The sequence below is a fragment of the Euphorbia lathyris genome, chromosome 2 (genome assembly GCF_963576675.1).
Source record: "Euphorbia lathyris chromosome 2, ddEupLath1.1, whole genome shotgun sequence".
In the NCBI taxonomy this organism is placed as follows: Eukaryota; Viridiplantae; Streptophyta; class Magnoliopsida; order Malpighiales; family Euphorbiaceae; genus Euphorbia; species Euphorbia lathyris.
In genome coordinates this window covers 37184247-37196785 of record NC_088911.1, presented here as the reverse complement: position 1 = coordinate 37196785, position 12539 = coordinate 37184247, and the positions used below count along the sequence as shown (strand labels likewise).

Below are 12539 nucleotides of genomic sequence, written 5' to 3'. Positions count from 1 at the left end.
CACACGTATTGTCCAGGGAATGATCTACGCACGGGCACGGAAAATTCGAATAACGTAAGTCGAGTCACTTTCAATCCAGAGACGAGTCCATCCACGTGACCTCGCAATCGAAACTGCAAAATTAGCAGCTTGCAATTCCGCCATGTGTACCAAAGCATAATCAAGGGGGAAGACAAATGACCCAAGAGGACGCCCCTGACTATTTCGAAAAACCACACCGCAACCAGCTCTACCCGAGATCACGGATGCATCAGTGTTAGCTTTAATCCAATCAAATAGAAGGGGCTGCCATCTAACTTCAATGATTCGAGGGGCCCTATGACGACGAGCGTTTAACCCGAGACAAAGTGAATAAAACTATAATTAAAGTGAATATGTAGCTCCATTGATTTTATTACTTATTTTATTTCTTTATTTCTATCTGAAAAAACCCAACATGAGGTAGCTGCTGGAGTGGAAGAAGGACGAACTTCGCACGTCAACAGACATGGTACTACCCACACGCCGTGTGACATTCCCACTCGGTGTGTGGAGTGGCTCACACGTCGTGTGGCCTGTCTTACTCTGTGTGTGGGGCTGGTTTCCTGCAGTCCGAACTTTGAGACAATGTGTCAAAGTTTGCTGTCCTTTTCCCGATTTTACTATTTTGCCACTCATGTATTTAATGTCTTGCCATTTAGGATTAATAACCTAAATGTCATATATCCTTTATTTCCCCTATACCCCTATTACTTGGTGTTTGAGTTGTAGCACTAGTTGGATATCGAAGTCTTTTGTTATTGAGTTAGAAGAGGTATATAAACCCCATCTTTTGTGTTGAAAGCAACTTTTATGAAATAGATAAAAAAAAATAGCCTCCATTGGAGCTTAGGTTACTATTCCATTGGGGATTCACTCCTTTAAGTTAGACTTGAGAAGAACTTCTTTATAGGTTTAAGATCAAAACCTTCAAGTCCGACTTTGATCTGTATCAAGATTGGGAAGAGAATAACAACAATCAAGACAATCCAAATTTGAATCAGTAGAGGTAATGATGATTAATCTTTTCAAGATATTTCTCAAAATCCTTCAAGTCCATTATTTATTCATAATGGCGAACCCTAGTTTAGTACTGGTAACTGATGCGCCTCGAGCTGTCGCTCAATTGAGACTCACTAAAGGATAAGTGTACCCCGTCGTTATCAAGTAATAACCTAGATAAGTCCAGGTATCGAATCCACAGGATTTACTCCTACATGTATCGAGCTACTCAGTTTCTAGTGTTATCTAGGCTTTGGGGGGGTTTGAGATTGAGTTTGTTTAAATTAACCTACTCCCAATTAAGTTATTCTACTCTTAGGTGATCTTTTAACTATGCATTTACCCTGAGGAAAGCGTGATGATGCGATAATATAGAATTCAACCTAATTCATTAATCAATTGATAACCTAATCTGAGTCGCTTTTGCCTAAGGCGATTAACCCTACTTATCCTTCTGTGGTTCCTAGCACGTGATTCCTTTGTAAGGCTGATACTAGCTCTAAGGCTCAGAAATTTGGACTTAATCTTCTATAGGGTCGTCAATCCTATAGGTAGGTCAGATTCAGCTCGCAATATGTGCCAAGTATATGTATGGATTTATGAATGAGTTAACCCAATTAAGCAAAGCGTAGGACAAAGATTAAACCATACAAACAATTGAACAAACAAGAAAACTAAATTAATATTAAAGATAGAGAAATTTTCACGGAGTACAATGAGCCTAGGATTCATAGATTGGATCAGAGGTAAACAAAATATGAAAAGAGAAGAAAATCCCTTTCAGGGAACCTGTCTACCAATGCATACGTCTTCCTATGACTTAAGGATGAAACCTTGAATGATCCTCGGGGAGCGGAGCTTCGATGTTCTTCAATGGTGGATGGAAGAGGTGGAGAGGATTCTTTAATGAGGAGGCTTAAGGTTTTTACAAAAGATAAAAGATATATAAACTCAAACTAAAAACTGTCTCACAAATAAAACTGGTTAACTAATGTCTAACTAAAACTAGATATCATTATTCCTAACAAATGGAACTATTTATAATGAAAAACTAAAATCTATTCCTAATGAAAGACTAATTAAAAATCCCTTACCGTATTAGGAGCTTTCTGTGGCTTGGTGTTAAAGATAGGCTGCTCACTAATTTGGATAGAAATAGACGGCATCTGGTGGCTTCAGGTGCTTGTAGCAGATGCAGAGGTCATGTTGAGACCGTGTGCCATGCTCTTAGGGACTGTTCTAGGAGTAAAGAGGTGTGGAGTAAAGTTCTCTTTAACCACCTTCTATCTTCCTTCATGGCTCATTCTGAGTTAGATTGGTTTACTGATGGAGTTAGTGGGAAGTTATTGACCAACCTTGAGCATGGTGATATTTTCTTTGCTATTATCTGCCATCATATTTGGAAATGGAGGAATGAGGAGATTTTTGGAAAGAAAAATGTTTTCATTCCTAATTTAGTTAGTTTCTTCTCGGATAAAGTTTTAAATATTATTGATAGCTTTAAAGGAGACTATCTTGCTAGGTTAACCCAGAAGAAGGATGTCCAACTCCTTGGTTGGAGAAGGCCTAGAGAAGGGGTAGTGAAGCTAAACACGGATGGTTCCTGCCTAAAAGATGGTAAGATTGCTGCATGAGGTGTTCTTAGGGATGATGGAGGCGCCTGGGTGTCTGGGTTTACCCAGAATCTGGGTTTGGGCTCTTCCTTCTCAGCCGAGCTTTGGGGGATTTTCTCTGGCCTAAAACTTGCCAAGAATCTAGGTTTGAAGAAGTTGAATGTGGAGTCTGACAACCTAGAGGCCATCAAAATGATTTCTGAGACTAATGCTATTTGTTTAAATAGCCGTAATCTTATCAAATGTATTAGAAGGATCTGCTCTTCCTTTGATTTCATTGATTTTAGCCATATCTTCAGAGAGCAGAACCGGGTTGCGGATCGCTTGGCGGCTGCTGGGCATGAGGGTTTGTTGGGCATCTCGACTCTTTCTCATCCTCCTGTTTTTCTTTCTTCCCTTCTTTTTGAAGATAGGGTGGGGGTTAGCCTCCCTAGGCTAATCTCTGGCTAGTTTTTTGGTTTTGTTTTTTCTTTCCTTGTCCTACCAAAAAAAAAAAGCTATTCCTAATGAAATGAAAGACTAATTAATAAAAAGTTATTCTAATGGAAAAATAACTCTTCAAACATTATCTAATAAAAACTAATTGATCTTTGGGATGGAAAATCCAATTTATTTAAATACAAAAAACTCAAAGATAATCCCTAAAAATCTGCCAAAATATTTTGCAGGATTTTTATTTGAATTTGAACTCTTGAGTGGGTCCTGATTCTGATTCTTAAAATTTTTCACATTTATCTCTAACAATCTGCACAGAATCTCATAAAATATTATTTAGATAATTCACCCAAAATTAATTAATTATCCTACCAAAATTCCTTTTTAATTACCAAGTCAAATTTGATTTATTTTTTTGTAGGTTAATTTCTTAATTTTGGGTACAGATAAAGCTCAAAATAACATATAGAGATTAATTCATTAAAAGTGACAAAATACTTGACAAAAATTAGGAATATTTAATAAAATGATAAAAAGTAATTTAAAAACCTAAAATTGACAAAACAATGATAAATTACTATTAAAATAAATAAAAAGATAATAAAAGATACAAAATAATCCCTAAAATCGTAATAAAAAATAGAGGTTTTTGACCCCTATCAGTAACTCAATCTTTGAATAGTCAAAACTATTTTTCACGGAATCAGTCGATCAAAAGGTTCTTTGTTAGCAAAAAAAAAAATATTGCTTTGTTGATGTATCTCTGCGACATTCCAATTGCTAATCAGTCTGTTTGACATAGATGCAAGTAAATGGTATCCTTCTTGGATAAAACATTAGCGGGGCGTTTGGTATTTTATTGGGATAAAGATAAGGATAAAAATATGATAGTCGAGAATTATTATTCAATGTTTGGTACGTGGGATAGGGATAGGGATAAAATAATACATTTTACTATTTTAATCCTATTTAAACTACATAACATTAATTTGAGGGATAAGATGAAATTTTATATCCTATTAAAATCGCAGGAGTTTATCTCACCTCCTTATACCACCCCTATCGTGGGTATAGAATTTGAGGGATAAGAAGCTTATCCCTCATCCGTCTCACTCTTCTATCTCCCAAACAAACACGGGATAACTTATCTCGTATTTTTTTATCCCTATCCCGCCTCCTATATCCCTTCTAACAAACACCCCGTAGTTGTCACTTTGATTGTTGAATCAATAATTTGGTTTAAGTGTGCTCCTCAAATTTGGAAAAACTTGAAGAATCACTTTTCTCAAAGCGGTGCACTTCATATTACGAGGTTTAGCCACTATTCAAGGGGATTTCAATGTCACAGACGATTAGACAAAATTACACATCATATGGAAAGAGTTTGTAAATTGTAGAGTCATTCCAGCTTGTAAATGTACATAAACTAGTGCAGAGAATTGTTAGAGCATATCATGAGGAAGATTTTATCATTAAATTCTTTCATGGATTGAATAGCAATTTTGGTATGGTGACATCTCAAATTCTGATGATGGAACCACTACCTTATGTGGATAAATTGTTTACTCTTGTTATACAAGATGAAAGGCAAATCGAAAGGGTTTAAAATCTTATTAGTCATATAAAGTCTAATGTGCATTACACTAAGGTGCAAAGATTTGGCAATACTACTGCACAAGGTAAGAAAACTTATGGAAAGCAAGTAGCTATTTATTCTTTATGATAAAGATGGACATGTTATTGATCAATGCTTCAAGAAGCATGGATATCCTCATAACTTTAAAAGTAGGAAGTGTTTTGCTGCTAGTGTCACAACAGATGGGAGCCTTCTTTTGTTAACCCGCAATGTCCAACAACTGAAATTACATCTGAACAATACGTTAAGTTGTTCACTCTCTTACAATTAGGTAATGTCATTCTCAAACCCTTACCCTTTTATTTTTTAATTACCCGTACCCGTCCCATTACTCTAACGGATATACTTTTTGCATCTCATACCCTTCCCATTTAATTCGCGGGTACCCGCGGGTACCCTTACCCTTTAAGAATCAATAAATAAAAAAAAAATATTACAAATTTAACAAACTATAAATTTAATAAAACATCAATCTAAAAATTGAATAAATTGAACCTTAATTAATAAGAATAAAGTAGCTTAGTGGTATCACTCAATCGTTGAAAAATAAATGGTTGGGATTTAAATTTCATATCTTACATCTAAAAACAATGATATTTATTAATATAATTTTTTTTTATGACGGGTAACGGGTAACGGGTACCGGGTACCCTAGGAGGTATTCCCATACCCGTCTCATACCCTTTTATACAGGATACGGGTAGTCCCATTAAGGTCGGATAGTGTCGGGTACCCGCGGGTAGAGTACCCGTTGCCATCCCTACTTACAATATATTGATAAGCAACTAACAAAGGCTTATCTAAATTCTATGACACTTTAATTAATGGTATTTCTTCTTTTACATTGTATAGTTGACTCAGGAGCCACTGATCATGTTGTTAATACATTATACACCTTAGTGTTTTTGCATTTTTTTTCATGATATTCCTGCTAAATTGGTACACTTACCTAATAATGCAACAGTAAATGTCACATATACATGTGGCATTCATCTTAAAGATGATTTAGTCTTAAGGGATAATGTGTATATTCCAATTTCACTCTCAATTTACTATTGATAAGTAAATTGTTAGAGGACAATACTTGTACTATAATATTTGAATCTAATAGAGGTGTTTTTTAGGATACTTTCAGCAAGAATATGATTGGTACAACTAGATTGCAGCCGTGACTTTGTCACTTTTTAGTCCATCGATCTTCTTTTATGAATAGTTTCTCTTCTTTTGCACATTCAATGAATCATTTTGATAAAAAAAACTCTTTTTCATTATGGCATTATAGACTTGATCATTTATCGGATTCAAGGTTAAAAGTTTAAGTATTCCGTTATTGATGAATCATCATATAATGGCTTTGTTCGCAAAGTATGTCCTTTTGCTAAACAAAAACGATTATCGTTTCTCATAAGCAAAAATGTTTCAAAATTTTGGTTTGAACTTATTCACCTAGATGTTTGGGGCCAATGTCAATTCCTTCTATTTCTAGCTATAGATATTTTCTTACAATAGTGGATGATTTTAATCGTTATACACAATTTATCTTTTAGTTTATAAAGATAAGGTTGCAGATGCTATGATGAAATTTTATAATTTTGTTTATACTCATTTTAATGTTAAAATTAAAACTATTGAATCAGATAATGCAAGAGAATTTCATTTGGAATTTTTTTTTATAGTTCAACATGTATTATACATCAAACTTCTTATCCATTTACTCCACAACATAATAGTATTGTTGAATAAAAACATCGACATTTATTGAATGTTACTCGAGCTTTGTGATTTCAGCCATGTTTGTCTTTACAATTTGGCCTGGATGTATCTTACATTCTGTTCATTTAATTAATGATCATATTCCTTCTCCGGTTATTAAAGATTGTCAGATATTAATATGAAGTGGACCTTTAACTATCAGTTTGAGCTTTTAGTTCAATTGGTTCCATTGACACCCTCATTTGTTGATTTAATTGCATGACATGATAATGTGAGTTTGTTTTGTGCACGCCTCAAGCCCAGTCAACATCTGTTTTTAATGCATTTTTTTATTGTAATTTCAAAACCAATAGATTTAAGTATTCCCCCATAAACAACTATATACCATTTGTCTTCTGTTCTGTGCTTTGATAAATTTTCGACCAAAAAAAAAATCCTACACTTTAGCTTTTAATATTAAACCTGAGCCTAAAACTTATCGACAAGCAATCAAACATGCTTGTTATAAAGAGGCTATGGAAACTGAAATTAAGGCTTTAGAGAAAAAAACACTTGAAAAATTATTGATTTACCTCAGGGAAAAGTACTTATAGGTTATAGGTGGCTTAATACATCATTTGCCTCCTGAACTTGTTCAAAAAGTTTGATTGGCCTTCTGAACTTTCAAAGTGTTTTGATAGCTCCTGAACTTGTATAAAATGTTCAGTTAGCCCCCTAAACTTGCGTAAAATGTAATCAATTGATCACTCGATCGTAAAAAAGTAAGTTAAATGCGGAAGATGTATTCCATGAGTCTTAAAAAAAAGTAAAACGACCAAAATCAGAGTATACGATTCTAATATTAGAGAAGACAAGTTGTATAGTTGAACAAGCAATAACTTCATTTTTAATCTATTTTTTAATTATGTAATAACATTCTAAGATGCGTGGAATATATCTTCTGCATTTAACTTACTTTTTCACGACCGAGTGATCAATTGATTACATTTTACGCAAGTTCAGGGGGCTAACTGAACATTTTATGCAAGTTCAAGGGGCTATCGGAACACTTTAAAAGTTTAGAGGGCCAATCAAGCTTTTTGGACAAGTTCAGGGGGCAAATGATGTATTAAGCCGGTTATAGGTAGATTTTCAAAGTCATGTTAAAAGCAGATATGACTTTATAAAGGTATAAGACGGTTAGGTTAGTTGCTAAAGGTTATATACGAATTGAGGGAATTAATTATATGGATACGCTTTCTCCTATTATAAAAATGATCATAGTTCGTTTCATCTTAGCAATTGGGAGTTTACATGGTTATGCCTAAAGGTTTTTCACAAAGATTTGTCATTTAAAATTCTTTTTAGGAATAGATGTATCAAGGAGTCATGTATGTATTTTACTTGATCAATGAAAAATATGCATTTAAGTTGATTCCAGACGCATAGAAAATGAGAAAACATGGTAAATAATAGGTTGGGCAATAAATCTGTTTAGGGCTTGGGCAAAGTCAGAGACCCAAAAGCTCCACTCACTTCCATTTTCGACCACCGGTGCCTCTCATTGTGCTCGTGAACTTTCTGATCTTTCGCTAGCTTCCAATTGTCCTTTTAAACACAGTTCCATGGGTTAACATCCTAAGAGCAATAATACTGGTTGTAACATGGGGTAAGTGTATGAGCTGCCACATGGATAAATTAAAAACAATAATTATTTTAGAAATAAAATAACAAGGTTTGTGTATATATAAAAAAAATAATGAAAAGAAGTTTCATATATTTAACAATAGATGGCAGACTTTGTCTCCCACTTTCTTCCACAATTCTTCCAAAAAGAAACTCTCCAAATACAGAGTTTGGAATACACTCTCTCTTTTAGAGGCTTCTCATTTTTCCGTGCATCTCAAGCTCCAATATAAACAATAAATTTCATTTTCCATGAACTTGTTACTTCATGTTACTACTGTTAGTAACACCCAACAACTTGCAACAAGGAAAACACAAGTCCTCTATTGATTGAGTGTTACAAACAACAAGCTTGTAACACCCATTAGAGGTGCTCTAATGGTCTTCGATGCTCCTCATTCTCCTTGACTTGGTTTCCAGATTGTTTGTTGAGTATGAAAGAGTTGTTGAGTATGAAAGAGACCCATACTCAGCCAATAACTTGGAAGCTAAAAATCTATTATTATATAGTCTATCCATGTCGTAGATTATATACTCCACATATTTCATATTAGTAGTCGTTTAAAGCTTGGGCACAATACTTAAGGTTTTTATTATTTTTAATGAAAGAAAAAACGACTTTTGTACTCTCATCAATTAGATCCACGTATCATCATTGGTGGTTGTGTAAAGGAATGGACGAGTTATGTTAATATATTGGTGGTTACATAAAATTATTTCCTAATAATGTCATTTGTTGTTTTCTTATGAGTATGTAAAGGAATTAATGATTCATTAAAAAAAAAAAATCGTTGGAGGTGAGGCGAGTCGCAGTTAAAAAAATTGTGCAAGTAATTAATGAACCATTCGTGTACAAATAAATTTAGATAAGAGTATATTTAGTAAAAATCAAGTATTTATATAGATTGAATCAAAATAACATGCATTGTGAAACAAAAGAAAATCTCTAAACCGACATCTATCGTGGAACAGAAAGAATATGTGATATGAGCCATTTATTACCCTTATTACTCTCAAAAGGTATTCAGTCTGCTTCTAATCTGTGGAGTGTGTTGTGTTTAATCAAAATGCCTAACTTTGTTATCTTCTGGTCATCAACCAAATACTATCAGGGATAAGTAGCAAAGGAGCCGCAATCGATTTATGCATTAATAAAACCCCTGAATTAGAGGAAGCTATGGGGAAGTAAAGATTTCAGCACAAGGAATGACATGAAATCAAAGCCACATCAGACAAAAGAGCACTAGGGATGGAGAAAGTGAAGAGAAATGGGGAGAAGAACAGTACAACTAGCTGCTTCCCATTGGAGAATCACGAAGGTAGCGACTCGGGACTAGGGAAACGAGAGATGACTACAGTCTCAGGTTGTGAGACAATTGGATGGCAGGTGACAAGGATGACGGACAATCAATGCAGCGACCGGAAGGAAAGGGGTGAGATGACCATGCTAGAACTGACAACGAGAGCAACACGAGGATGGAGATGGGTGGATTTATTAGCCATAAATCATAATAAGCTATGGTGCAAACGGAAATGATTCATTCACTAATTGTATTGTTAACAAAAACTGTAATATGTAGCCTTTGAGTACATACTATATGACTGTTAGCACAGCCAAAACAACTACCTTTCTGAAGTTAGAGACAACTGTGGAGGAGAAGAGACTAGTGGAGTAGCACAGTAGCAGCTCTCCTTTTTCAATATTTCTGGCAATTTCAGGAGTCACACAAAAGATATATGTAACAAACTACAACATGCTTATGATGACCAAAAACATCAATTCTCCACCACCAAATACCATAAAAGTTGTATGTACCTATCAAACCATAATTCCCCTCCCTAACGGATAAGTCCAGAACTTATCCTTCAAGCATAGCCTTCGCTGCATCAATCAGCATCGGCCTAAACTCTTCTGATGCTCGACCAAGGACAGTGTATCCTTCCTTGTCCTCCACATCCACATCTGCTCCATGTCTTATAAGAAGGAGAGCAACCTAGCAATCAAACACAAATCAATGTTATTATTGCATAGAAAGTTAACATTAGCATCATCACACACAACTAACATAGTTTTCTGGGCATTGTTCATGACAAACAAGCGACTGTATAATTGACAATGTATAATCACTGGTACAAGTTAATTTGTCAAGTCAAGCTCCATCTTAGTGTATGGCTCCATGAGAAACATCAAGACTGCTCCCAGGCCTCTACATAAATTGCATTTGCTTCTCTTGCAAAATGGCATGGGTGTCAAGACCATGATTGGAGTTAGAGTTATCCTTAGTAGCAAAGACTGAGCCTAAGCTGTTATTTTACCAGTCTTCTATAAAAAAGAAACAACTAATCCTAGGAAGAACAAGGAGAAGCTTTTAAGACTAGATTAAATGGTTGTAAGAGTATCCCTCCCTCTGTTAATTTCTCTTTATTTTTTACTATTAACAAAATTTACAATCTGCTAACATCTAGTAAGAAACCAGTCAGTAATCAAATGAAAAGTTCTCAACATTTAACATAGTATTGTAAGAACTTGCCCAACAAAGCTAATATGAAGTCTAATATATCGAAGCAAAAAAGATATGTATAAATCACAAATAAATGAAATTAACGAGGTGTAACACTCAGTTAGAAAAGGAAAACATCTTTGCCAAAGTCATTGAGAAAACTTGCCTCTTTGTTATAGCAAATGACTGCAGTCATAAGAGGAGTTTGTCCAGCTTTATCAGTAGCATCAACTTCTGCCCCTTCCTCGATTAAAAATTCACACAAAGCCGATTTCCCTGTGCTGGCTGCTCGATGCAAGGGAGTACACCCAACCTGAAAGCAAGTTAAATAGTTTGTTTCCAATAAGTGAATAGTGTAAAAGGTAAGTATACGGTTAGTTAAACCCGCATATATAGCCAAGTGTGCCCTAATGTGTATATAAACTGATCTACCAGAATTAAGATAGAAAAAAATTAAGTCACTAATACAAGACAAAAGAACAAGCAAGTGAAGTTACAAGCCTTGTCCTTCGTATTAAGGTTTGCACCGTGAGATATCAAAAGTTCCGCAACATCCAACCATCCTTTGCTGGCAGCATAATGAAGAGCAGTGCGACCACCGTCATTTTTCGCATTAACATCAGCTCCTAACAACAACAATTTCGCAATAACTTTGGATGAGAAGATCAGAAAGAAGGCATCTCTTGCACAGGAAATCCAAACAATAAAGAGTATCTTATCTAGTAAACAAATCCAGTTTGACAAAATTTAATTGCCACGGGTTATAGGTAGCGGAGTCTTTATATTTAGTATGATATATCAAACAGACATATTGAAACAATGGAGAACTCCTACCTCTGGTTAAAAGAAGATCCACGACTTCCTGATTCCCAATGCTGGCTGCAGAATGAAGTGGTGCCCAACCTTCTTCATCCTTGCTATTTACCACGTTCTTCGATTCATCCACATCGAGTAGTGCTTTTACCACCTAGAAACTCGAATTCAAACACAATAAGGTGATAAAATCTTTTTGAAGCATCTGATAGAGGTTAAGCAAGTTGTAAATACCTGGAGGTGACTGGAAGAAACGGCGACATGGAGTAGGGAGCGAGCATCCTCGTTCTGGAGAGAAAGCGCTTTAGAGAGCTGCTCCGGTGAAAGAGATTTAAATGTGGAAGCATCGCCAGTCTCTGCCGCCTTGAAAAGGTCAGTATCCTTGATTTGGTGGTCTAGTTGGTTGGGTTGATCAATCTGCATGCCGAATTTGAGAGTTGAACCTCAACGGACAGTTGTGAGAATTTGGGGTTTTTGTTAGCGCCTTTTGTAGCCTTTTTTATCTTTCCAGATTCTTTTATCATTCTAAACATTACGGGAAGGTACAAAATATATCTATGGCTTCACATGTAGAATAGTATCAATACTATTCATATTATTAAGTTAAGTCGAAGTTAGACAAATATTGGATTTATAGAGTAATATAAATAACGTGTCATATTTTGTCATTAAAATTTAAATTGGTATTTTATTATATTAAACCTCATTTTGTAAGTAGAATCTAAATTGTTATTTCCTAAAAAAAACCATAAAAACCTATTTTGATACCTTATCTTAAACATTATACGTCCACCAGAACATGAATACAGTATAAAAAAAAGTATTTTTAAACATAGAAAAAAATCATTAAATATTATTGTGGATGTCGTGTAATAAGTGCAGTCATTCGGTCTTTGAGAACCTCCTTTAATAATCTGAAATAAATAAAAACTAGTTAGAGAGTTAGAGAAATGCCGGTGTCGAATAAATCCGTTACTCTATAAATATTGATAAATTGTTAGCGATATGAAAGGAAGACAATATGATATGAAATCAAGAGGGTGGCCCAAAGGGGTGACCTGAGAACACAAAGGGATTAGTATAGTAATGTAATGAAGAAAGACTAATCCACCTGTGTTCTCAGTGTCACTCCTCCGGGTTACT

General features: G+C 35.0%; 1 protein-coding gene across 1 annotated transcript; it reads right to left on the bottom strand.

The window, feature by feature from the left end:
• Positions 1-9604: 9604 nt before the first annotated feature.
• Positions 9605-12539, bottom strand: LOC136217802 (uncharacterized). The gene is made up of 5 exons (XM_066004461.1): positions 11631-12539; positions 11418-11550; positions 11085-11209; positions 10750-10896; positions 9605-10076 (listed from the first exon to the last, which is right to left on the bottom strand). Exons 1-5 carry the CDS (start codon positions 11817-11819, stop codon positions 9942-9944), a joined length of 729 nt encoding a protein of 242 aa, XP_065860533.1. The 5' UTR covers positions 11820-12539; the 3' UTR covers positions 9605-9941.

Excerpts from the sequence above, each read along its gene's own strand:
- LOC136217802 (XM_066004461.1), bottom strand. The coding sequence starts at position 11,819 with ATGCAGATTGATCAACCCAACCAACTAGACCACCAAATCAAGGATACT. Across the intron at positions 11,551-11,630 it reads TTTCTTCCAGTCACCTCCAG|GTGGTAAAAGCACTACTCGA; the intron begins GTATTTACAACT and ends TCGAGTTTCTAG. Across the intron at positions 11,210-11,417 it reads GGATCTTCTTTTAACCAGAG|GAGCTGATGTTAATGCGAAA; the intron begins GTAGGAGTTCTC and ends TGTTGTTGTTAG.